The sequence below is a fragment of the Pelophylax lessonae genome (genome assembly GCF_965119305.1).
Source record: "Pelophylax lessonae genome assembly, chromosome: 4".
Lineage (NCBI taxonomy): Eukaryota > Metazoa > Chordata > Amphibia > Anura > Ranidae > Pelophylax > Pelophylax lessonae.
In genome coordinates, this window is record NC_138771.1 from 375,334,498 (window position 1) to 375,360,307 (window position 25,810).

The 25,810-nt window shown below is 47.2% G+C and overlaps 1 protein-coding gene across 1 annotated transcript in view; it reads left to right on the forward strand.

The window, feature by feature from the left end:
• Positions 1–25,810, forward strand: part of RARS1 (arginyl-tRNA synthetase 1) — a 233,797-nt gene that overhangs the window by 163,702 nt on the left and 44,285 nt on the right. Inside the window, exons 12-13 of the mRNA XM_082252882.1 lie at positions 16,613–16,718; positions 24,036–24,208. Of these exons, the coding sequence (XP_082109008.1) occupies positions 16,613–16,718; positions 24,036–24,208 (279 nt within the window). The remainder of the gene's footprint in view (positions 1–16,612; positions 16,719–24,035; positions 24,209–25,810) is intronic.

Below are 25,810 nucleotides of genomic sequence, written 5' to 3' on the forward strand. Positions count from 1 at the left end.
CAAATGTATAATGAGCTACTATGGATCACATACTAGCTCATTATGAAATACGAAGCTCCTGCAGTGGCTTCCGCTCACCACCGTCATGTTCCGTCTTCCTTCCGGGTTCATGTCCTCCAGCCATCTGATTGGCCGGAGCTGCGATGACGTCACTCCCATGCATGCGCACGTGAGCCGCTGTTCACAGCAGAGGGCTCTTAAGGAACAGCTCGGGCTGCCGTTTCATCAGAGCGCATGTGCCAGTGAAGTCACTGGCTGGCTGCATTCAAAGTAATTATATCCTAAACTTTGCATGTTTAGGAGATATTTACAGTACCTATAGGTAAGCCTTATCATAGGCTTACCTATAGGTACACCTTACAGAGGAAGCTTTACTTCCTCTTTAAATGTTTGTCAACAGAACTTCCTTGCAGGAAACTGCCTTGAGAAGTTGCCCTTTGAAGACAATCGGCTGTTTAGGTCCTTCTTGTATAAGTAGATCAAAAAAGTAAAGGGAAGGAAGAGCAACTTTTCAGCCCAGGGGATTTGATTGTTGGAGAAATCTCACCTTCCAATGAACATTCTGGAAATTAGGGCAATTAATTTTGTCCCTTCAATGCTAGAATCATCTGCAGGGTTCGTACGGTCATGAAAATCCTGGAAAAGTCATGGGATTTTGACATGACACTTTCCAGGCCTGGAAAAGTCCTGGAAAATGAGTAAACTTACTAAGTTTTGGAAAAGTCATGGAATTGTGTTTTGCAACTATTTAATTTTGTCTCCGGGCTCCCTGTATTCTGTGGGAGCAGGGGACAGTAAGTGGACTATTTTCTCTGTTTCGGGTTTAGGTGGATTAATCAGCCGCAGCGCACTGCACAGCTGAAGCCTGGTCACTGGCCTCTTCAATATGAATAGACCGTGACAGGCTGGGAAATCTGCGGCGGATTGATCCGCTGAAACCTGAAACTGAGAAATAATGCACTTACTGTCCCGCTCTCAGGGGCGTACCAGTGGGGGGGGGGGGGGGGCGCGTGCACTGGGGGGTGTCAGGCCGGTGTCCGCCGGGCCGCCCGCATCTCCGTGTGAAGAAGGCAGCTGCAGCGGCAGGAAGAAGGTCAGTGAGAATGCCTGAGGAGTCTCGTGTGCTGCATAGGAGGGGTATGGGATGGGACAGCTGCATAGAGATGAATTGAACTTTCATATTCCTCATGCCTCATGTCGCTGAATGCTTGTTACTCCTCCTCTCAGAAGCTGCACTAGGAATTTGGAAAGTTAAATTCATCTATATGCAGCTGCCCCATCTCCCTCCTATACAACTTCCTTTGCTGGCCCCCCTCAGTGCTCTTTAGCCCCCCTCAGTGCCCTTTAGCCCCCCCCCCCCACTCAGTGCTGTTAACCCTACCCCCTCAGTGCTGTTAACCCCACCCCCTCAGTGCTGTTAACCCCACCCCCTCAGTGCTGTTAACCCCACCCCCTCAGTGCTGTTAACCCCACCCCCTCAGTGCTGTTAACCCCACCCCCTCAGTGCTGTTAACCCCACCCCCTCAGTGATGTTAACCCCACCCCCTCAGTGCTATTAACCCCACCCCCTCAGTGCTATTAACCCCACCCCCTCAGTGCTATTAACCCCACCCCCTCAGTGCTATTAACCCCATCCCCTCAGTGCTATTAACCCCATCCCCTCAGTGCTATTAACCCCATCCCCTCAGTGCTATTAACCCCATCCCCTCAGTGCTATTAACCCCATCCCCTCAGTGCTATTAAACCCCTCAGTGCTCTTTAGCCCCCCCCCAGTGCTCTTTAGCCCCCTCCGTGCTCTTAGTCTGGCTCCCCCAGTGCTCTCCACCCCCCTGTGCCCCCTGGCTCCCCCCTCAGTGATTTCCTGTTCCCCCCCAGACAGTGCTCTCCAGTTCCCCCCCTCCCCCTGTGCTCTCCATCCCCCTGGTTTTCCCTGCCTGCCCCCCCCCCCAGTGCTATCCACCCCCCTGCGCCTTCCAACCCCCTGCAATGCTTTCCAAACCCCCCTTAATTCTCTCTATCCCCCCCATGCCCTTCAGCTCCTCCAGTGCTCTCTGCTTCCCCTGTGCTCTCCGGCCCCCCCTAGTGCTCTTCTATCTTCTATCATGTCCGCAGTCTCTGACCTTCTCTTCTATCATGTCCGCAGTCCCTGACTATCTCTTGTATCATGTCCACAGTCTCTGACCATCTCCTGTATCATGTCCGCAGTCTCTTTCCATCTCTTGTATCATGTCTGCAGTCTCTGGCCATCTCTTGTATCATGTCCGCAGTCTCTGGCCATCTCTTGTATCATGTCCGCAGTCTCTGACCATCTCTTGTATCATGTCCGCAGTCTCTGACCATCTCTTGTATCATGTCTGCAGTCTCTGACCATCTCTTGTATCATGTCCGCAGTCTCTGACCATCTCTTGTATCATGTCCACAGTCTCTGACCATCTCTTGTATCATGTCCGCAGTCTCTGACCATCTCTTGTATCATGTCCGCTGTCTCTGACCATCTCTTCTACCATGTCCGCAGCCTTTGACCATCTCCTGTACCATGCCTGCAGCCTTTGACCATCTCCTGTACCATGTCTGCAGCCTTTGACCATTTCCTGTACCATGTCTGCAGCCTTTGACCACCTCCTATACCATGTCTGCAGCCTTTGACCACCTCCTGTACCATGTCCTCAGGCTTTGAAAATCTCCTGTATCATGTCTGCAGCCTCTAACCACCTCCTGTACCATGTCCACAGCCTTTAAAAATTTCCTGTACCATGTCCGCATCCTCTGACCACCTCCTGTATCATGTCCACAGCCTCTAACCACCTCCTGTACCATGTCCACAGCCTTTGAAAATCTCCTGTACCATGTCCGCATCCTCTGACCACCTCCTGTATCATGTCCGCAGCCTCTAACCACCTCCTGTACCATGTCCACAGCCTTTGACCACCTCCTGTACCATGTCCACAGCCTTTAACCACCTCCTGTATCATGTCCGCAGCCTCTAACCACCTCCTGTACCATGTCCACAGCCTTTGAAAATCTCCTGTACCATGTCCACAGCCTCTGAGCACCTCCAAAAGTGGGAGTGCTGTCGGGATGGGGATCACAGGAGAAGTCAAGACATGTGTGGACTGGGGAGAGGAGACTACAGGATAAAACCAGAGCATGGTGCACCTAAGAGGAGGTCAGTGACAGTGCTGCCCCGTCAGTCTGAGGGGGGTCACTGTTATAAAGGTTCCTCCTTATTTCAGGACCCCCCCCCCTTCCTTAGTACATTCACTCTGTGGAAAGTGGTCTCTGGTCACCAGAGTCCCCCCTACCTCAGAGTTCTCAGCTTTTTCACCCGTGCGCCTGAAGTGACACCCGCTCCCAGCTGCGGCAGTGGTGCTTCCATCTCATCCACTGTAAAACAAGGGACCATTTTGAGTCGCGCTGTATCCAGAAACGAAACCCTAACTGCAGAGGTACTGTACACTACAAAGATTGTCATTTATTTTAGTAAAAATATGCTGGGCGTGACATGGATTTTCTTCTTATTTAACATGTATACATAGACATTTCATGAAACTTTAGGTCATGAATATTTACGTGAAGTCATGGAAAAGCCATGGAATTTTATTGGTAAAAATGTGTATGAACCCTGCCTCTGTTTCAAGGACACCTGCCAAGAGTGCATTTGGACAATAACATGGCTTACATCATTCATCTAGGAGGCATGCTGCTCTAAGGGGAGCACACCTAATCCTTTTTGGGCAGAACTTTACATTCTGGCCCTGTCCACAGTACACATCTAAGGCACCAAAAATTGGCAGGGGGACTTTCTCAGTTGTCAGCATCTGGATTCAGGGAAATGGGCTTTCCATCAGAAGTCATTCAAGCTATTTTCCACAAGTGGATTATGCCTGATGAGCAAAATAAAACTGTACATGTTGTCAGGGGACCCCAGGCTTTCACATTGGATGCTTATGTGCTGGTCTACGCTTTAGCGCCCCTCCAGTTTCTCCCACCTACTCTGCAGGATTTAGAAGGGAGGGCATTGTGGTGATCCTTATCACACTCGTTTTGTGGTATTTGGACATACTCAGGGTCCATGCACACTAGGCAGCTTAAAAAATGTCAGAACCTTGTGGATCATATTGCACAAGAGTTTATGGGCATGTGCGTATATTAGGGCTGGGCGATATGGCTGAAAACTGTATCACGATATCAGTGTTTCATATCGGTCGATATCGATAATTACTGATATTTTTTATTACCGATTTAAAATAAGGACCCTAGGGTGAGAATGCAGGGCGGTGGGCATGGTACAGGAGAATGCAGGGTGACTGGCATGGTGCAGGAGAATGCAGGGTACTGGCATGGTGCAGGAGAATGCAGGGTACTGGCATGGTGCAGGAGAATGCAGGGTACTGGCATGGTACAGGAGAATGCAGGGTGACTGGCATGGTGCAGGATAATGCAGGGCACTGGCATGGTGCAGGAGAATGCAGGGTACTGGCATGGTGCAGGAGAATGCAGGGTACTGGCATGGTGCAGGAGAATGCAGGGTACTGGCATGGTACAGGAGAATGCAGGGTGACTGGCATGGTGCAGGAGAATGCAGGGTACTGGCATGGTGCAGGAGAATGCAGGGTACTGGCATGGTGAAGGAGAATGCAGGGTACTGGCATGGTGCAGGAGAATGCAGGGTACTGGCATGGTGCAGGAGAATGCAGGGTACTGGCATGGTACAGGAGAATGCAGGGTACTGGCATGGTACAGGAGAATGCAGGGTACTGGCATGGTACAAGAGGATCCGGGGTTGTGGGCATACTACAGGAGATGAAGTGCTGTGGGTATGGTACAGGTAGACCATGCCCGCAGCACTGCATCCCTTGTAGTATGCCCGCAGCCCTGCATAATGGCAGGTAGTGAAGCTGTTTCACTTACCTGTTCCAGAGGCGCCTTCATTTTAAAAATGGCGCCGCCACGTCATTGCGCACGCGCCGCCGCCGCTCATGTAACTTCGGCTATTCCCGGCCTCTCCCGAGCGGCGGCGGCGCGTGCGCGGTGACGTGTATGCGACGGGCGGCGCCATTTTTAAAGCTGAAACCCGTCGGAGCGGACTTTTCGTTTTATCGTTCCAAGTCTTGTATTGCTATCGATCCCCTGACTATCGCGATACATATCGGTATCGCTTTATCGCCCAGCCCTAGCGTATATAAGCATTTTCCAAGTGATTCCCAAAACCTTCCCCTCTGCTCATTTTTCACTATAATCACTGTACACTTAACACCAAACACTCTTAAACGCCGTGGTTATGAGCATTTATATGCATCAAGTGTTTTTCTGTCTAGAGGCCCAGTTAAAAATTGTGATGTTTTTTTTTTTGCATTAAAATACCCAAATGGGCTTGAACAAGTAGGCTAACAGAAAGTTGCTTATACAGGCTGAAGAAAAAAAATGCCAAAAGCCTGTATAAGTAACGTTTTTTATGCCCAGTGTGCATGAGGCCTTAAGCTCCTGGCAGATGCTCTGTGGTACCATCTGGACCCTGTGGTATGTGTTCTGTCCTTCCTTCCTTAAGTCCTTTGAGTACCACTAACAGACAGTAGTTCTCAGCCTTAGTCCTTATGTTTCAAAGATCTTTAGCCTCTCACTCTCAAGATAACACTTTTGTTTGGAGAGTAGCTCACATCCCCCCGTTGGTTCCCCTTTGTCCCTTTGGTATCTTTATGTGATTCTCTCGGCTTCTCAGGAGACACTATTTGATCCTATCGGGGATATTCCCTTACCTATCACCTCTGCCAGGAGAGTCAGAGTTAGCAACTATATCTTGTAAGGAGCCAATTTTGGTGGGTCACAAGAGCAAGGTTGTTTTGAGGTCTAAGGCGTCCTTCTTAACCAAATTTGGTCTCCACCTTAATCAGCAAATTGTCTGTCACATGCAAAGTCCTGCTCTGAGAAATCAAAGAGAAAATTGAATTTTCTCTCCACTATCTAAACGTTGTGCACACGATGCGAGTTTACCTCTGCCTCTTTTAGGAATTTAGATTCCCTCTTTGTGCTTCCTATAGGAGTCTTCCCTGCCTCTCGCTTCACTATTGCTAAGTGGATCTGGCGAGTTATCAATAAGACGTTCTGTTGGATAAGGTTCCTCCCTTTCCTGTTAAAGCAGAGTTCCATTCAAAAATGGAACTTCTGCTTTAAGTCCTCCTGACCCCCTGACATTCTACATTTGGCATGTCTTTTTTTTAGCATGTCTAGATTTGACAGGTACCTGCTCACACTTCTGCTCAGGCAGCCTAGGCAGCTTCGCTGAAGTTCTCCTCTCCCCCTCCCTCCCTGCAATCTTCTGGGACATGTCAGAAGCCCCAGAATATTGCCTGTCCACTCAGGACAGCAGTGCGGCTGTCACAGCCGGGTGCCCACACTAGAGATGCCAGGGCGGCAGAGAGAAGAGGGAGAGATCCGAGGCTCCTGCTGACTGCATCGATGGACTGTGAGGCAGATGAATGTGTGTTTATTAAAAGTCAGCAACTACACTTTTTTTAGCTTTTGTAGCTAATATACACAAAAAGGGGTGTAAATACGCTTTAAGGTGCACATTACCAGATCTGTTAGGGCTTGTTCACACTTAACTAGATTTGTAACTTTTAAGAAATGCTCCTATAGAGTTAATGCCCTTTAGTATGGGCGTTAGACTGGATTTTTACAAGCGTTAATGATTCTTTAAACAAATGCTGCCTTAACACCCTATGCGCGGTTTTGAAGCATTTGATGTGGGTTAGGGTGCGTTAAAACCATTCCACCACTTTAATTTTAAATTTTTTACGGGAACAGAAATGACAGAAAATAAACAATTTTGGCGTGGCTTGTCATGGTGAATGTTTCCTGTGCATACTCTATCAGTAGAGAAGGCAGCAGAATGGTTTCCTTTGCTAGGCTTTATCTCATGTTTGGCCTCCTGTAGACGATGCTGATGTATAAACAAAGGAAGAGGAGAAGTGCATTCAGGTGCTTTTTGTTTACATCCAGTTGTGTCTCAGACCTTCATGCCCTGTATCATGGTTTACGTACCTCCCCTCAGAGGTTGATGTCAGCCATCTTCAAGCAGCACATGTGGTGGAAGTGCATAGAAGGAAGTGCCTGCAGCACACTTTATGCTCTCCTCTATCATTACAGGACCTTGTGAGACATTATATTACTCCTGCATGATTTTTTTTAAAACTCATTTTAACGCACCGCAAATGCCTACCAGTGCATTTGCAGAGCGTTACTATAGACTTGAATGGGGAGGCTTCAAACTCCTCCAGACTCAACATGAGACTTCAATTTTGAAGCAACGTTACGTGACGCTTACGCTTCATGTTTTGATAATGTGAACAGCACTGTGTGCTGTCCATAGTATCATTTGCATACAGTAGGTGTTTGAGGAGCGTTGAAAACGCCCCTCAAATGCCTGCTTTTATTGCTAGTGTGAACTTAGCTTTAGTGCTTCATGGGCTTTACAGCATCAAGCTTTACCAGAATTGCAATACTGCCATCTCGGCTTCCATTCAAAAAATTTCCAGCACGGATGTTCGGACCGCATCTGATGCTAGTTTTGGGCATGACATGCTACAATAATCTGTTGAGCCTTTCTTGATGTGTTTTTTTTTAGTGGGTCTGTTGGTGTTTGCTATGTTGGCCAACCTTCAGTCAGATTTTTTTGAAAATCCCATTTGTAATGAATTTAAAAATAGCTTTGTCCTCTACTGTATGCAGCTTGTGTTCCAACATCTCTATGACTGAGCGGCCTGCTCCATGCTGAGTAACATGCATGGTCACTCTTAGCAAAGCTGGGCTTTGTGAGGGTATACCCTCTAACCCTTACTGCTTCCCGCCTGCTGTATAGTGAAATGATGGGCGGGTGGGAGGACATCTTATGACGTCCTTCCATTCTTCACTCGGACACAGCACATCACTGATCACAGTAAAAGAGCCTATGACATAGGTGTCTTACCATGTGATCAGCTGTGTCCAATCACATTGTGAACAGGAAATTTCGGTTATCGGCATTCTTCTCCTCACGCTGACAGCATGTGAGGAGAGGAGAGCCGGTAAGTGGCATTCTTCAGCGGGGACATCTGCACTGACAATTGGGGCACTGATGATCAGTGCCTTCATTATCAGTGATGCCTGTCAGCGCTCATCAGTGATGTCTGTCAGTGCTGCCAATCGGTGCTCGTCAGTGCCCATAAATGCTGCATATTAGTGCCTCCTCATCTAGCAGCTTTTTAACCTTTTCGCTGCCAGATCCGTTTTGGCATTTTTTGCACACAGAATTAAAAAATAATTTTAGCCCTAAAGATGACGTAAAACCCCCCAAACATTATATATTTTCTGAAAGAAGACACCCTAGAGAATAAAATAGTGTTAGTTAATTTTTAGTGTTAGCCAATTTTTTTATGTCACAAGATATTACCGCAGTGGTCTAGGAAATGAAAAATGTCAGTAAAAATACACTAAAGTTAATAAAACAAATTTAATAAATAATAGTAAAAAGAAGCTAGGAGGAAAGGTAGTCAACAATTTTCCAGTCCAGTAAATGTAATAAATTAGCCAAATTTTGGTAAAATATATATATATATAAATATTTTGTAAAATATAAAAGATGAGGTTGTGCCAAGTAAATAGATACCCAACATGGCAAACCTTAAATTTGTGTCCTCCTGTGAAATGGCGGTAAACTTTAGTACTCTATACAGGCATACCCCGCTTTAAGTACACTCACTTTACATACACTCGCAAGTAAGGACACAGCTTGTTCAGCTTGGCATGACACTACTCCCGGTTTTTAACATTGGCGTCTATAGAAAATCTTGGTCAGCTTGGCATGACACTACTCCCGGTTTTTAACATTGGCGTCTATAGAAAATCTTGGTCAGCTTGACATGGCACTGCTCCCAAACCATAAGCGACAGGGATACCAAACTTAGGGAGCACCGATGTCATAGTCCTGGATCCCCTTAACATGCTCCCCAAGCTTGGTGTCCTTATCACATATTTTGGGAGCAATGCCATGTCAAGCTGACCAAGATTTCCTATGGAGCTAATGTATTTACATGCATTGAGAAATTAAAAAAAGGTATTGCTTCACTTTAAGTACATTTTCGTTTTACATACATGCTCTGGTCCCATTGTGTACTTAAAAGTGGGGTATGCCTGTATTTTCTATAGGCAACACTTCAAAAGCCCCCTATAGGTATCAGTTTAGTGTTACAGAGGAGGTCTTGTGCTAGAATTATTGCTCTCCGGCGATATGTATCAACGTTTTCATGCGTAGGCGCCCCTGATGCGTGCGTTTACGTTTGTATGTGCATGAAGGTGGGAGGGGCCTCTACATTTTTTGCGGAGGGGGGTTTATGTACTCGGGTGTAACTTGTATTTTTTGCAAAAAAAAAATGTTTTTTTTTTTCCCATAACTTTTTTTTTCTATCACATAGCATGTGTCCTTTGGACTCCACTGATTGGTTTGATTTGCAACATTCGGACACCTAGATGCTGACCCGGGAGTCACGCCGCCGCTTTCTGGGTCACAGCAAGAAGGGTAGGAGAGTGTCCACTCTTCTTCCTCCGCTGTTGCAGGCACCCTTTATCTTGCTCTGGGGCCCAGCGGAGCCTGGTAAGCATGGTGAGGGGTGCGTGAGAGCAATACTTTCACCCGACAGGCAGTAGTCTGGCTGTCAGTTTCACACACAATCTCAATCACGGTGGCTGCAGCCACTGGATTGTGTATGATACCCCCCACCACCACCTTTTCTGTCACTTTTTATATAATTTTTTTTTTCTTTCATTCCTTCGGTCTGCTAATTAAGGGGAGTGGGTAATTGGGCACAGGGGCTTCAGGTACTATATCATTTCTGTAGTACTCACTCTGAGCTTGCTAACCCTTTGCTTGCTGGTGCATTAAAAAACAGAGTTTAAAACAGGAGATTATAACAGAAGTCTTCTAACCTCGTCTGCTCGCATTTTGTGAGTGGGAAATGATTGTGGGCGAGTGTGGGGCTGCCTCAGGAGCCGTTCTCCCAGCGATCGCTCAGGGGAAGAGAGAGGAGAGGAAGAGAAAAAACAGCTGGATAATCACAGAGCAGGAATCACCCCACTGTAAAAGTTTTCATTTGAATTGCCAGGTGCCCGTCGTCACACACAGCACCGCCTCCTCGCCTGGCTCCTTTGATAGACAGAACACTGGTCCAATGCCAGGATGTGTAAAGTCTATCATAGGAGCCGGTCCAAGAGGCGGGACTGTGTGTGACGGCGAGCGCCTGGCAATTCAAATGAAAGCTGTTACAGCGAGGCGATTGCCGCTCTGGGATTATCCGGCTGGCTTTCCCCCCCCCCCCCCCCTCTCTCTTCCCCTGCACTAGTCAGGCGGCATTGATGGGCACTGATCAGGCTACATTGATGGGCACAGGTGAGGTTGCATTCATGGGCACTGTAGAGGGGGCATTGATGGACACAGGTGAGGCTGCATTGATGGACACAAATGAGGCTGAATTGATGGGCACTGATCAGGCTGCATTGATGGGCACAGGTGAGGCTGCATTGATGGGCACAGGTGAAGCTGCATTGATGGGCACAGGTGAGGCTGCATTGATGGGCACAGATGAGGCTGCATTAATGGGCACAGGTCAAGCTGCCTTGATGGGCAGAGGTGATGCTGCATTGATGGGCACAGATGAGGTTGCATTGATGGGCACAGGTGAGGTTGTATTGATGGGCACAGGTGAGGTTGCATTGATGGGCACAGGTGAGGTTGCATTGATGGGCACAGGTGAGGTTGCATTGATGGGCACAGGTGAGGTTGCATTGATGGGCACAGGTGAGGTTGCATTGATGGGCACAGGTGAGTTTGCATTGATGGGCACAGGTAAGGCTGCATTGATGGGCACACGTGAGGCTGCATTGATGGGCACAGGTGAGGCTGCATTGATGGGCACAGGTGAGGCTGCATTGATGGGCACAGGTGAGGCTGCATTGATGGGCGCAGGTGAGGCTGCCTTGATGGGCAGAGGTGAAGCTGCCTTGATGGGCAGAGAGGAGGCTGCCTTGATGGGCACAGGTGAGGCTGCATTGATGGGCACAGGTGAAGTTGCATTGATGGGCACAGGTGAAGTTGCATTGATGGGCACAGGTGAGGTTGCATTGATGGGCACAGGTGAGGTTGCATTGATGGGCACAGGTGAGGTTGCATTGATGGGCACTGGTGAGGTTGCATTGATGGGCACTGGTGAGGTTGCATTGATGGGCACGGGTGAGGTTGCATTGATGGGCACGGGTGAGGTTGCAATGATGGGCACGGGTGAGGTTGCATTGATGGGCACGGGTGAGGTTGCATTGATGGGCACGGGTGAGGTTGCATTGATGGGCACGGGTGAGGCTGCATTGATGGGCACAGGTGAAGCTCCCTTGATGGGCACAGGTGAAGCTCCCTTGATGGGCACAGGTGAGGTTGCATTGATGGGCACTGGTGAGGTTGCATTGATGGGCACAGGTGAGGTTGCATTGATGGGCACAGGTGAGGTTGCATTGATGGGCACAGGTGAGGTTGCATTGATGGGCACAGGTGAGGTTGCATTGATGGGCACTGGTGAGGCTGCATCGATGGGCACTGGTGAGGCTGCATCGATGGGCACTGGTGATGCTGCATCGAGGGGCACTGGTGAGGCTGCATCGAGGGGCACTGGTGAGGCTGCATTGAGGGGCTCTGGTGAGGCTGCATTGAAGGGCACTGGTGAGGCTGCATTGAAGGGCACTGGTGAGGCTGCATTGAAGGGCACTGGTGAGGCTGAACTGATGGGCACTGGTGAGGCTGCACTGATAAGCTTCATTGATAGGCTACATTAATGGGCATTGATAAAGTTATTAATATTTATTTTTGGAACGTCTGTATTCTTTATGTAAAAACATTTACAAGGGTAATTTTATGAGATAATATATAAGGGCATGTTTAGGGGCGGAATTAGTGGTGGGGCAGGGTAGGGGTTGGGCATCTGGAGGTGAGTGTCCCTCAAGGCCTGGCTAGTAGCTCAGGACTTAAAATTTTGAGCCCTGTTCTAACCTGTAAGTAACATCTGATATCTCCTGTTAGTAATATTAATATTGTAACTAGGATAATGTGTGCCAGCAAGATTGAACATTTTGTGCAGTGCACAGTGTGCCCCATGTATACAACAATGCAGCAACAGCTCCAGGATGGATACTGCTGCGACAGATGTGAGCGGGTTGCCCTTCTCGAAGCTCACATTAGAGATCTAGAGGAGGAAATTGCAACACTGGGCAGTACGGACAACCTTGAAAGGGGTCTTCTGCTCACTGAGCAGGTGGTTAGTACGGTTGATGTGGAAGGTGAAGGGGTAAGTCAGGATTACCAGGTAGGAAGATGGGTTACTGTAGTAAGAGGGGGTGGTAGGGGCTTACAGAAAAGGAACGCCAGCCCTGGGTTTGAGCACCCAAACAGAATTGCCAAGTTGGGTGAAGATGTGGGGGTGGCAAGCTCAGAAGTGGCAGCCCTAGATGTCACTGCTACCCCTAACAGCCGGGAGAACAGCCCATTTAGTAGGGGTGGTGAGGGTAGTGCAGGACGGCCCTATACAGTTAGTGGTAATAGGGGATTCTATAATCAGAAGGACTGATAGACTAATTTGTTGCCAGGATCTCCTCAACTGAATGGTTTGCGGTCTCCCTGGTGCTAGGCTTTGGGATGTGGTGGATCGGGTTGATCATTTACTGGGAGGGGCTGGGCATGACCCAGCTGTCTTGGTCCACGTTGGAACCAATGACAGAATATATGGAAGGTGGAGGCTCTCTAAGAAAAAATTTACAGAACTAGACTGTAAGTTTAAGGGATGGACTTCCAAGGTGATATTTTCTGTAATATTGCCTGTGCTATGTGCAATACAGGAAAGATGCAGAAATTAGAGACCTGAATGCATGGCTAAAGACCTAGTGTAAGAAGGAGGGTTTGGGGTTTCTAAAGCACTGGGCTGACTTTTCATTGGGGGTACATCCTATATGCTAAAAATGCTTTGCACTCAAAAGGAAGGGGTCTACGGTGCTTGGGAAGAGGTTTATGGGATGGCTGGATTCAGGGGGAAGGGAGAATTATGGCACTTTTCCACTGCAAGTACCGGCTTGGCACTGCTTGGCCCAGCTCGGCTCAGTTTGCTTTTCCACTACGTGGTACGAGTCGGCACGTTTCAGCACTGTATAGGCTCTACTCGGCTCGGTTTGCTTTTCCACTAAAGTAGTAAGTGGTGGGATTACAACCATTCTCTGTCCAATCAGTTGCTAGTAGTGACAAACAATCAAGGCTGCATGCAAAGGATTGTGGGATATGGTATAGGTACGGCCTGCTTGGAACCCCAACCGAGGTGGTACTCTTTATGCGAGTCGTACCATGTAGTGGAAAAGCGCCGCTGTACCAAACCCTATCGAACCGTTCTAACACGTACCATGTGGTACCATGCAGTGGAAAAGCGCCAAACCGAGCCGTACCATGCAGTGGAAATGCGCCATTCGATTATAATGGGTCAGGCGGTCAGTCCCTATTGGTGGGTGGAATGGGAAAAGATGGGGGGAGGAGGCTATGGCAGGTCAAAAGAAGGTTCCTATGTTACAAACCAGTGGTTCTCAACTCCGGTCCTCGGGACCCACCAACAGGCCAGGTTTGCAAGATAACTAAATTACATCACAGGTGATCTCATTTGCTGCTCAGTGATTGCAGTATTCTAGTCTGCATCCCCCAAGGTAATACTTAAAATCTGGCCTGTTAGTGGGTCCCGAGGACCGGAATTGAGAACCACTGTTACAAACAACCATTGGAAATGGTACTGTTTGTAGGAAAATAAAAACCTTTGCTAATCGGTGTCACCTCAGCGAAGGAGAAAACTTATTTACAAGGAAAGTAAGAGAAACTTTTTTTTTTTTTTTTTTTAAATCTGTCTTTTTTTGTTTAGCAAAAAATAAAAAAACCCAGTGGTGATTAAATACCACCAAAAGAAAGCTCTGTCTCAAAAAAAAAATTATAAAAAGTTTGGGTAGAGTGTTGCATGACTGCGCAATTGTCATTCAAATTGTGACCGCACTGAAAGCTGAAAAGTGGCCTGAGCAGCAAGGGGGTGAATGTGTCCTGTAGGCAAGTAGTTAAAGCCGAGTTCCACCCAAAAGTGGAACATTCGCTGATCTGCTTAACCCCCCCTCCGGCGCCATCCCTCAAAAGTTTGGCCCCCCTCCTTCCTTGGCCGCTGGGCCAGTTGGAAAGAGCATCAGGGAATCGGCTGTGAAGCCGAAAGGCTTCACTGCCAGTTTCCCTTATGACAAATGGTGGCGGCAGCACCTGACATCCCATCCAAAAATCAGCTGGGGTACCGACATCGCAGGCTCCCTGGACAGGTAAGTGTCTATATATTAACCACTTTAGCCCCGCTCACTGTGCCTCTACTGCGGCACAGTGGCTCGTTCTCGTCCAGCAACGTAGACCTACGTCACTGGACTCCTCCCCTTGTGGGAGGCTCCCGCTGTATTCAGTCACAGCGGGAGTCGGGCCAGGGGAGGAGCAGCGGCGATCGCCGCTGCTCTTCCCGGATCGTCTGGGAATCGAGTTTGGAGATCCGCCCGCTTGTGTAAACAAAGCGGGCGGATCTCCTAAGTGACAGACAGTGACAGACTGCAGGGTTTAGCATAGCTGAACCTGCGATCTGTCCCTGTGTCACTCAGTCACCTCCCCCCACACACGTTAGTAAGCACCAGGCATACATTAACCCCTCCCTCTCCAATAAAATTAACCCCTTCCCTGCCAGTGTCATTTTTACAGTAACAGTGCATATTTATAGCACTGATTACTGTAGTAATGTCACTGGTACCCCCAAAAGTGTCAAAAATGTCAGTCAAGGGTCCGATCTGTCCGCCGCAATGTCGCAGTCCCGCAAAAAAAATCGCAGATCGCCATTGGTCAACACCAAAAATGACAGAAATCTTTCCCTTAGTTAGTAAACGCAATAACTTTTGCGCAAACCAATCAAAATACGCTTTTTGTGATTTTTTTTTTTACCAAACATAGGTAGCAGAAAACAAATTGGCCAAAAATGTAAAAAAAATTTGATTTTTACATTTTTTGGGGGGGAAATTTCATATAAAAAAATGTGAAAAATATTGTTATTTTTTCAAAATTTACGCTCTTTTTTTGTTTATAGCGCAAAAAGTAAAAATCGCACAGGTGGTCAAATACCACCAAAAAAAAGCTCTGTTTGTGGGAAAAAAAAGGACGTAAATTTCGTTTGGGTAGGGCGTCGCACGACCGCGCAATTGTCAGTTAAAGTCGCACAGTGCCGAATCGCAAAAAGTGGCCTGGACGTAAGACAGCAAAATCCTCCGGTGGTAAAGTGGTTAAGTCAGCAGCTACAGTATTTGTAGCTGCTGACTTTTTAAAAAATGTTTTTCCCCCAGGCGGAACTTCTCTTTAAAGAGAGCATTGGCAACCTTATTCAAGCAGTGCTTGAGACACTCAAGTTTAAGCAGTCAGTTACAAAAGAGCATACCGTGTCTGTGAAAACGTGAAATAACCACTTAGATGTTTCCAAATTATCAGGAGTTTGAGGACATCCTGTCTAAGGAGTTGAAGGCTCTGGAAATTCTGCATTAAGTTGACTAGATATCCAGTGTTTTTTCTGGAAAAGGTAGTTTTTGGCCTCTAGGGATGCCAAAGATGTCCATCTTCATGCTCCCATTTTCGCTCCACCTTCTGCATTTAGCAGTCAGGGAATTTCCAGTATGTGGCTTTGTTTTTTGGTCTAGTCACAAGTATTTTTAACTGGTACAGTCCAAGAAGGTCCCAGTACTCAGAACTAATATCCCTACTAGCATATTCCCCCTCAATCTCTAACTTTAATGGCGTAGCCATTGAAGCCCTGGTTCTAAAAGAACACGGCTTTACTGTAGTTGACATATCCTCTATGATTGAGCCTGCAAATCCCCATCTTGCCCCCAATTATCAGCATGATTAGATGTCACGTTTCTAGTGGTGGCAGTGTGTCAAATCCTAGAACCTTTATTGCTAGGGCCACTAGCTTACTGCAAGCAAACCTTGACCAGAGTCTGTCATTAAGCACCATCAAGTAACAGATATCTGCCCTGTTCATCTTTTTGCTATGGTCTTACTCCCTAATACCTTTTATCCTTTTATGTATGGTATTCTTAGCAACATCAGGTTTGGACATACCATAAGACATATATGTTAGGTAGTAAAATTTTGTTATGGCCTTTGGAAGGGGTAGAAAACTACAGCAAGGAAACCTTAATCACCGATGCCTCTAGGAAAATAAATAAATTGGTTGAGGTGAATACATAGGTCAAATAGTAAAGCAATGCACAAAAAAATTCTCCCAGAAAAACCTGTGAATAACCATTGTAAATAGATTTGTTTTCTACTTTGTGGTTGACTGTAGCTAATATTCACACATTTCTAGGTTATTTTGTTATTTTCATATCTGATATGATCAGCCATGTAAGGAACAAAATGATCTGGAATTTGTAGCAATTTTGGCTTTTTTAGTTCTTCAATGTTACCGAGGTGAGTTCTCTTACTTTGAATTTATTTATTTTTCAGGAAAAAATTTAAAACTAGGTCAGGTGACACAGTGAGACTAGTTGACTTATTGGAAGAGGGGCTGAAACGCTCCATGGACAAGCTAAAGGAGAAAGAGAGGGATACGGTAAACTACCTAATGTGTGCATTACCAAACATCTTATTTATTATGTTTTGTGAAAGGTTATCATTTATTTTATTTATTACAGGTACTTGTATAGCACCATCAATTTACACAGCGCTTTACACATATATTGTACATTAACATCAGTGTGTGCCCTCAATGATCTTACAATCTAAGGTCCCTAACATATTCATACATACATATACTAGGGCCAATTTAGACAAGAGCCAACTAACCTACCAGCATGTCTTTGGATGGTGGGAGGAATCCGGAATACCAGGAGGAAACCCGCACAGGGAGAAAATGCAAACTCCAGGCGGGTAGTTCCGTGGTTGGGATTCAAACCCACGACCCTAGTGCTGCTAGGCGGAAATACTAACCACTTAGCCTCTGTGCTACCCATGATGGCTATTTTCATCCCCTGAAATTGCAACAATAGATGTACAAAGACATCTGTATCTAGAGTGGACTTTTAAGGCACATCATGAGACAGATAATTGCACACAAGAATTAAAATAATACATTTATTAATACCATATTAAAACCAACAGATAAAATGGCAGAGCTGATCCTATATAAGATTCAGCTAACCATAAATAACACACATAAGAGGATTTTAAATTTAGTATAGGTCATGTACATAAGCCTTTCGGCAGTGGTCCTCCGGTGTATACTTTGGCTAAATTGCTAGTCTGCCGATCAGACCTCAAAGAAGGCCTTGACTGATCTTCCTTTTCAAGGAGATCACCTGTTTGGGGCTACCCTGGATAAAATTATCAAGGTCTCACAGGGGGTAAAAGTACCTTTCTCCCACGGGCTAAACAAGGGTAAGGACCCGCGTCACAGATGGGGCCCCTCCTTTTCAGCACATAAGAAGTTTTTTTCATCCCTCAGGGTCAGTCAATAAGGCAAAGTCCTTCAAGGCCCCCTTGGGTGGTTCCAAGCGACCCTGGTCTGGCAAACAAAAATCAAGTTTTTCCAGACCTAAAGACAATGCCCCTTTGGCCTGAAGTTACGCCCTCACCCTTATCTTGGATGGGGGGGCCGTCTTTGCCGGTCCCGGACCTGTGGCTATCCTGGTTCACGAGTTCATACGGTCTGGGTACAAGATCGAGTTTCGATCCATCCCACCAGTAAGGTTCTTCCCTTCCAATGTAAGACTGTCCCCGGATCACTTACAGGCTCTCTTTGGGGCATGGCAGGGCCTGGTACAACAGGGAGTAATAGTTCTGGTTCAGTGTGCGGAACATTTTCAGGGCTTTTATTCAAACCTGTTTTTCTCTGTCGCTCATTGACAGACGTAGTCCTCATTGATTCAACACACTCGGGTTATGCTGCCCTCTACAGGAGTAGGACTAGACAGGAAAGAAAACACTCTGGCCACACCTTAGGGGCAGTCCCAGAGGGTATATCCTCGCTCTCTCTGCTACAGCAAATCAGTTTTTTTCTGTCTAGTTAGGAGTAAGGACCTAGATACCTTGCTGGGATCTTCGGTCCTGGCAGGATTTTTTTCTTAGAAAAGATTTTTTAGACAGCTTTTTTTCTCCAGTGTTCCTGTGAGATCTTCAAGCAAGAAAGCTGAACTGGGCGACGGGCTGGATGTTGAGATCCAGTGGTCACCCCAGTTCAGCCTACGAGCGCGTGCAGGCCATAGCTCCGCGCTGGGTCGGCCGCGACATAGTCCCACTGGACGGGGACTGACCCTGCGAGTTAAACATCTCGCCGAAACGCCTAAGACCATGAGTCACGGCGTCCGTACTGGTCGACAGCCCTCCCACCTCGGTGGAGAGGGGTACTGTCAGGAGTTGGCGCCCGCCTGGTTCCGGTATGGTGAGTAGTATGTTCCCCCTTTCCCCCTGACGGGTCTTGTGGTGAACGCGGGCCCCTCACTGTAATGGTAAGGATGGGTCTTCCCTCTATCCTATAACATGTCACAGATCCCCCTGTTTGAGTGTGATTTTTGTGAACAAAAAGCCAGGAGGCTTGGTTTGGGAGCTGACAATCTAATTGCTAAGATGTTAAAATGATGAAGTCAGTGGCAGTACTAGAACTTTACTGTGATAGTATAAAGTATCCTACCTGTCAGAAGCCACAGGGCGATGTCTATATATGTATACTGCATTCCAGATCATTCCTCCAGCTAAGCAGATGCCTCCCAAAGGCCACGGACCGCATACGGCCCGCCAGGGTCCGGTACCGCCGACCACGCTGACCACCATGAGGGTGAAAGGTTGTGAGCCCGAGATCCTTCTGCAGACGTGCCGCTATTCTGTGCAGGCCGCCGCCATTGTCTGGTAGATCGCACGAGGCCTCCATATTGGCGTAGCCTCGTGTCTCCAGCATGGGGGCGGCCATGTTTGAGGTGACTCAAACACCTCGTGGAGCTAGGGGAGGCGCCGGAAGGCGTGCAGAGGGGCGGAGCCGCCTCCTTTCTTCCCGGGAAGCCAGCCAAGAGACTTCCTGTCTGCTCTAGACAGTGCTGAGACAAGTTGCAGTTGAAACTCTGAGCATCAAGTGGTGAGCCCTGGGGTCTATCTCTCTCTCTCGCTCTATAGGGGTCCCTAAGCAGGTACACTGAGGGGCTTTGTGGCGCTGGGGGACTGAAAAAAAAAAGAAAAAACTGGTTTTATTTTTTTTTGGCAAATTGATTTTTTCCGGGTAGCATCTGGAATTATCATGGACCCTGCCACACAAGTACCCCCACCTGTTTCCCTCGAGGGGGCCACGGGACCCGCCGGTGCACAGAGTATGGATGCATTTACAGCAGTTTTGGAGTCTTTGGTGGCTCGGGTGGAGACGGCCTGTCAGGAACGGGGGTCAAGAAAGCGACCCCCGCCTACCCCTATATCATCTGATACTTCAGATTCAGATTCTGAGATGGGCATTGTAGCTGCAGGTCCCTCTGCAGGGGCTGTTGTCTCAGGTAAAGTTCCCTCAGACAGTGAGGAGGACGTTCATGCTTCCGCCATAATTCAGGAAGAAGCATTGGTGGACGCACTAGTTGTGGCGGTTCGGGAAACCTTAAGACTTGAGGTTTTACCGGCAGAGGCAACTGAAACAGAGATTCCCTTTGGTACTAACAAACCCACCAAAACGGTGAAGGTTTTTCCTGTACCCAAGTGTTTTGGTAATAAAATTAAAGAAGAATGAGAGCATTCTAAGCGTACCTTTACTATTTCCAAGCGCATTGCTAGACGCTATCCGTTTGAGGAATCCCTCATTAAGAAATGGACGGCACCACCAGTGGTGGATCCACCTATTTCCAGACTGAATAAAGCCACGGTTATTCCGGTGGAGGACGCTTCTTCCTTTAAGGATCCGGTGGATCGGAAAGTAGAAGCGGAGTCCCGCACTATCTTTTCCCTGATAGGGTCAGCCTTTAGACCAGTAATTGTCATTGGTTTAGTGTCTCAGACATTAACGGAATGGGCGAGATTGGTGTGCCAGGACCTGAAGGGGAAAGATATCCCCCAGGCAACATCTGATTTGATGGAACAGATTATACAAGGACTACAGTTTATCTAGCCTTGGATGCTACCCCCCTATTAGGGCATGCATCTATGTCAGCGGTAATCCTCAGACATGTGCTGTGGTTAAAATGCTGGTCAGCGGACCTAGGTTCCAAAAAGACCTTGACGAATCTCCCCTTTCAGGGGAATCGCCTATTTGGGGCCACCCTAGATGAGATCATTAAGGATGCCACTGGGGGCAAAAGCACTTTTTTGCCACAGGCTGCTAAAGCTAAAGGACCTCGTAACAAGCGGGGACCTTTCTTTACCGCCCATAAAGGGTTCGTTCGCTCAGCTGGAGCAAGCGAGAAGGGCAAGACTCCTCCAGGAGGGTTCAAGAAGGGCTGGTCGGACAGACAAAAGACCGACTCAGCCAAACCTGAAGCAAAGGATTACACAGCCTGAAGGTGCGCCCCCACCCGGCTTGAGGGTGGGGGGACGTCTTCACCGGTATTCAGGGCATTAGATCGAGCATCGACCACTGCTACCGGTGCGATTCTTCCCTTCCAACATCTAAGTACTACAGGGAGCGGTAGTTACCGTTCCCTGAACAGATCATTTTCTTTACCTTTTCCAAAGATTAGCCTCAGTTCCCCACAAGAATCGGATCCGGTTGAACAGACAGACCAAGGAGCCTCTAGCCGGGTGACTTCGGTCCCTGTGGTTCAACCAGGAGTAATCACCACTCCTGATAGGAATCAGGTGTCTGATAAATGTGTGGGAACAGAGAACGATCAGACTTTGTTGGATGGCCGGGGCCAGATAGCTCTAGGGCAGCCTGGTTCGGATCCAGTCAGCGCCAGTTGTCCTGGAAATTCTAGGATGGCCTCTTCAAGCCGGTCTGTCCGACTTGGACATGCTAGTCGCGGACGTTCCTTGGGAACTTCTTCTCAGAGAGTGTCTGCAGTCTCAAGGACCGATCTTCCATCGTGCTTTACAGTCGCTGGTTTTAGCGGCCTGGCCATTGAGCCCAGGTACTGAAGGACAGAGGTTTGTCAGCTTCAGTTATTCCTACTCTAATTAAGGCAAGGAAAGCGACTTCCAGCAAGGTCTATTATCGCACATGGAAGACTTATATCGCGTGGTGCGAATCGTTAGGAATTCCTCCACGTACCTATTCGGTGACCCGAATATTGGCCTTTCTGCAAAAGGGGGTTGAGCAGAAACTAGCCTTGAGCACCATCAAGGGTCAGGTTTCAGCATTAGCAATCTTCTTTCAGAAGCCTTTGGCTACAAAATCCTTGGTGCGGAATTTCATCCAGGGGGTGCGGCACCTGGCTCCACCAGTCCGCGCGCCCTTACCGCCTTGGGATCTTAATTTGGTTTTGTCGGTTCTGCAGAAACCTCCCTTTGAAAACATCAGGGAGATTCCCTTGCTATCTTTATCCCAGAAGGTAGCCTTCTTAGTGGCTATCACTTCTGCACGCAGGGTGTCAGAACTGGCTGCATTGTCATGCCAGTCCCCATACTTAGTGATTCATAGGGATAAGGTAGTTCTTCATCCTAAGCCATCCTCTCTTCCAAAGGTGGTTTCAGACTTTCATCTGAATGAAGATATTGTACTACCTTCCTTGTGTCCTCAGCCCAATCTTCATCGGGAACATGCGTTGCATTCCTTGGATGTGGTTCGGGCAATCAGGGTATACCTGAAGCTACGGAATCGTTCCGTAAGACGGATTCACTTTTTGTGATCACGGATGGCCCCAGAAAGGGGTTGCCTGCATCTGCCGTGACTATCTCCAAATGGATTAGACAGACGGTGGTACAGGCTTATTCTATTAAGGGTCGGAGTCCTCCGTTCCCTGTTAGGGCGCACTCCACTCGAGCGCTCAGTACTTCCTGGGCCTTCCGCCATCAGGCGTCAGTGGTCCAGGTATGTAAGGCGGCCACCTGGTCGTCGGTACATACCTTTACAAAATTTTATAAGATTGATGTGATGGCATCGGCGGATGCCTCATTTGGCCGCAAGGTTTTGCAGGCCGCAATTTGAGGAGACCTGTGGTCTACCTCGAGGGTTTTTTTTTTCTGTTGGAATTTTCTGTTGAGTCTCATCTTTGATTGATGAGCATTGAAGACTTTTAGTTGGCACCGGTTGGGCCTTCTAGATTGGATTTAATTTCCATTTTCCCACCCTTCATTTGTGGTACTGCTTTGGGACGTCCCGAGTGTGTTGAATCAATGAGGACTACGTCTGTCAATGAGCGACAGAGAAAAATGGATTTTTGTAAGATCTTACCGTAAAATCCTTTTCTCTTAAGCTCATTGACAGACGTAGTACCCGCGCCTCTATTTTGAGTTGGGTTGGGTTAAATTCTCTAAACACTGCTTTGTGACATAACTGATTTGCTGTAGCAGAGAGAGAGAGGATATACCCTCTGGGACTGCCCCTAAGGTGTGGCCAGAGTGTTTTCTTTCCTGTCTAGTCCTACTCCTGTAGAGGGCAGCATAACCCGAGTGTGTTGAATCAACGAGGACTACGTCTGTCAATGAGCTTAAGAGAAAAGGATTTTACGGTAAGATCTTACAAAAATCCATTTACGGTCCCCAGATAGGAAGGCAAGGTGCGTCCAGTCCTTAACCTGAAGGCACTGAATTGCTTCGTGCGAGTTCAAAAATTCAAGATGGAATCCTTTAGCATGGTGGTGGCTCCCCACATCAGATGGATTTCCTGGCCTCCATAGACATCAAAGATGCCTACCTTCACATCCCAATATGTGCAGGACATCAACGGTTTCTGCGATTTGCTGTGGGAGAGGATCATTATCAGTTTGTGGCTTTACCCTTTGGTCTGGCCTCTGCTCCTTGGATCTTCACAAAGGTGTTGGCTCCAGTATTGGCGCTGTTACGACAGTGGGGGATATCGGTCCTGGGTTACCTGGACGATCTGCTTCTTCGCGCAGAGTCTCCCATGGCGCTGGGAAGTGCATATATCGATAATCTTACATTAAATCGTGCATACAATCAATAACACACAAATACATCATAGAAATGTCCATAACAATGCAAAAATGGTATGTGGGTACTATACCAATAAGACTTTAAGAAAGTGACTAGTGTTCCCAAAAAAAAAAAAAAATCATCCAAAAGTATTGATACAGTGCTGATTTAGGCAATCATGTGTGAATCCATAAATAATAAAATGTGATAAATATCAAATACATATAAAAATTGGTGATCAAAAAACATAAACAAAGTCCATGTGAATGTGCAGAAAGAATAAATATTTGCTTCATGTTAATCCAGAAACGTGATGTGAACCAATCACACAGTGTCACCGATGTGAGACAATCCAAAACAGAGATTTCAACACTGAGTGCAATGGCTGCTCACCTCAATTAGGCAAAATTAAAACGTTTCAGCATAGATAAAAGGATCCTCTGTCTTGCTCCAATAATGACACTGGTTCATCTAGCATTGGATATGCATATCTCCTTCACTCATGTAAGATAATAATGAAGGCTCCATAGTGTAATAGTTTAAAATGGTATTTATTTGAAGTAATAAAAAACTCACAATGAGGTATGCAGAGATTCACAAGGAAGTGGACCGCTTGGTCCCCGCACTGAGCGGCGTGGAATTTCCCAACTTCCGGTCACGGCCATAGACAGGAAATGACGTCACCGGGCTCCTCCCGACGCATTGCGTCACTACACAGCGTGACTTTATCAAGGGAAATGGTGACCTCATTTTTTTATCTTACATGAGTGAAGGAGCAGGGCCTTGTTAAACACTTCATAGTATTGCCATAAAAGAGCTAACAGACCAAACATTTTAATAAACCTTCTCATTTTCTTGTTTTGGTCTTTTCTAGGTTCTGACTCCTGAGGAATTAATAGCTGCTCAAAAATCTGTTGCCTTTGGTTGTATTAAATACGCAGACTTGTCACACAACAGGATGAATGACTACATCTTCTCATTTGACAAAATGCTGGATGATCGAGGAAATACAGCAGCTTATCTTCTTTATGCTTACACTAGAATAAGGTATATGTAGCCAGATGCAAATGATGTCATGACTCCATGGGTTGTCTGTTTGGGACAAAGGAAGGTCTCTACTGTTGGGTTATACAGCTACCTACAGCAGGATTGGACATTGGCAAACAAAAAAACTGTAGGCCAGCTTAGGGTAGCTCCTCCTCTTCCTGGCATGCCTTACTTTTTGTAGTGTCCAAGATATATGGACATATATATCCGCTGGGAAAAGGCCAACCATAATTTTAAGTTCATTCTTCTTCCTCATGAATGTACACACAGCTCCCCATATTTACGGAAAAACACAGAATTGTTGACATTGTTGCAGATTTATTAAAAAAGAAAAACTGAAATATCACATGGTCCTAAGTATTCAGACCCTTTGCTGTGACACTCATATATTTAACTCGGGTGCTTTCCATTTCTTCTGATCATCCTTGAGATGGTTCTACACCTTCATTTGAGTCCAGCTGTGTTTGATTATACTGATTGGACTTGATTAGGAAAGCCACACACCTGTCTATATAAGACCTTCCAGATCACAATGCATGTCAGAGCAAATGAGAATCATGAGGTCAAAGGAACTGCCTGAAGAGCTCAGAGACAGAATTGTGGCAAGGCACAGATCTGGCCAAGGTTACAAAAAGATTTCTGCTGCACTTAAGGTTCCTAAGAGCACAGTGGCCTCCATAATCCTCAAATGGAAGACGTTTGGGACGACCAGAACCCTTCCTAGAGCTGGCCGTCCGGCCAAACTGAGCTATCGGGGGAGAAGAGCCTTGGTGAGAGAGGTAAAGAAGAACCCAAAGATCACTGTGGCTGAGCTCCAGAGATGCAGTCAGGAGATGGGAGAAAGTTGTAGAAAGTCAACCATCACTGCAGCCCTCCACCAGTTGGGGCTTTATGGCAGAGTGGCCCGACGGAAGCCTCTCCTCAGTGTAAGACACATGAAAGCCCGCATGGAGTTTTCTAAAAAAAACACCTGAAGGACTCCAAGATGGTGAGAAATAAGATTCTCTGGTCTGATGAGACCAAAATAGAACTTTTTGGCCTTAATTCTAAGCGGTATGTGTGGAGAAAACCAGGCACTGCTCATCACCTGTCCAATACAGTCCCAACAGTGAAGCATGGTGGTGGCAGCATAATGCTGTGGGGGTGTTTTTCAGCTGCAGAGACAGGACGACTGGTTGCAATCGAGGGAAAGATGAATGCGGCCAAGTACAGGGATATCCTGGACAAAAACCTTCTCCAGAGTGCTCTGGACCTCAGACTGGGCCGAATGACCCTAAGCACACAGCTAAAATAACGAAGGAGTGGCTTCACAACAACTCCGTGACTGTTCTTGAATGGCCCAGCCAGAGCCCTGACTTAAACCCTATTGAGCATCTCTGGAGAGACCTAAAAATGGCTGTCCACCAACGTTTACCATCCAACCTGACAGAACTGGAGAGGATCTGCAAGGAGGAATGGCAGAGGATCCCCAAATCCAGGTGTGAAAGACTTGTTGCATCTTTCCCAAAAAGACTCCTGGCTGTATTAGATCAAAAGGGGGCTTCTACTAAATACTGAGCAAAGGGTCTGAATACTTCGGACCATGTGATATTTCAGTTTTTC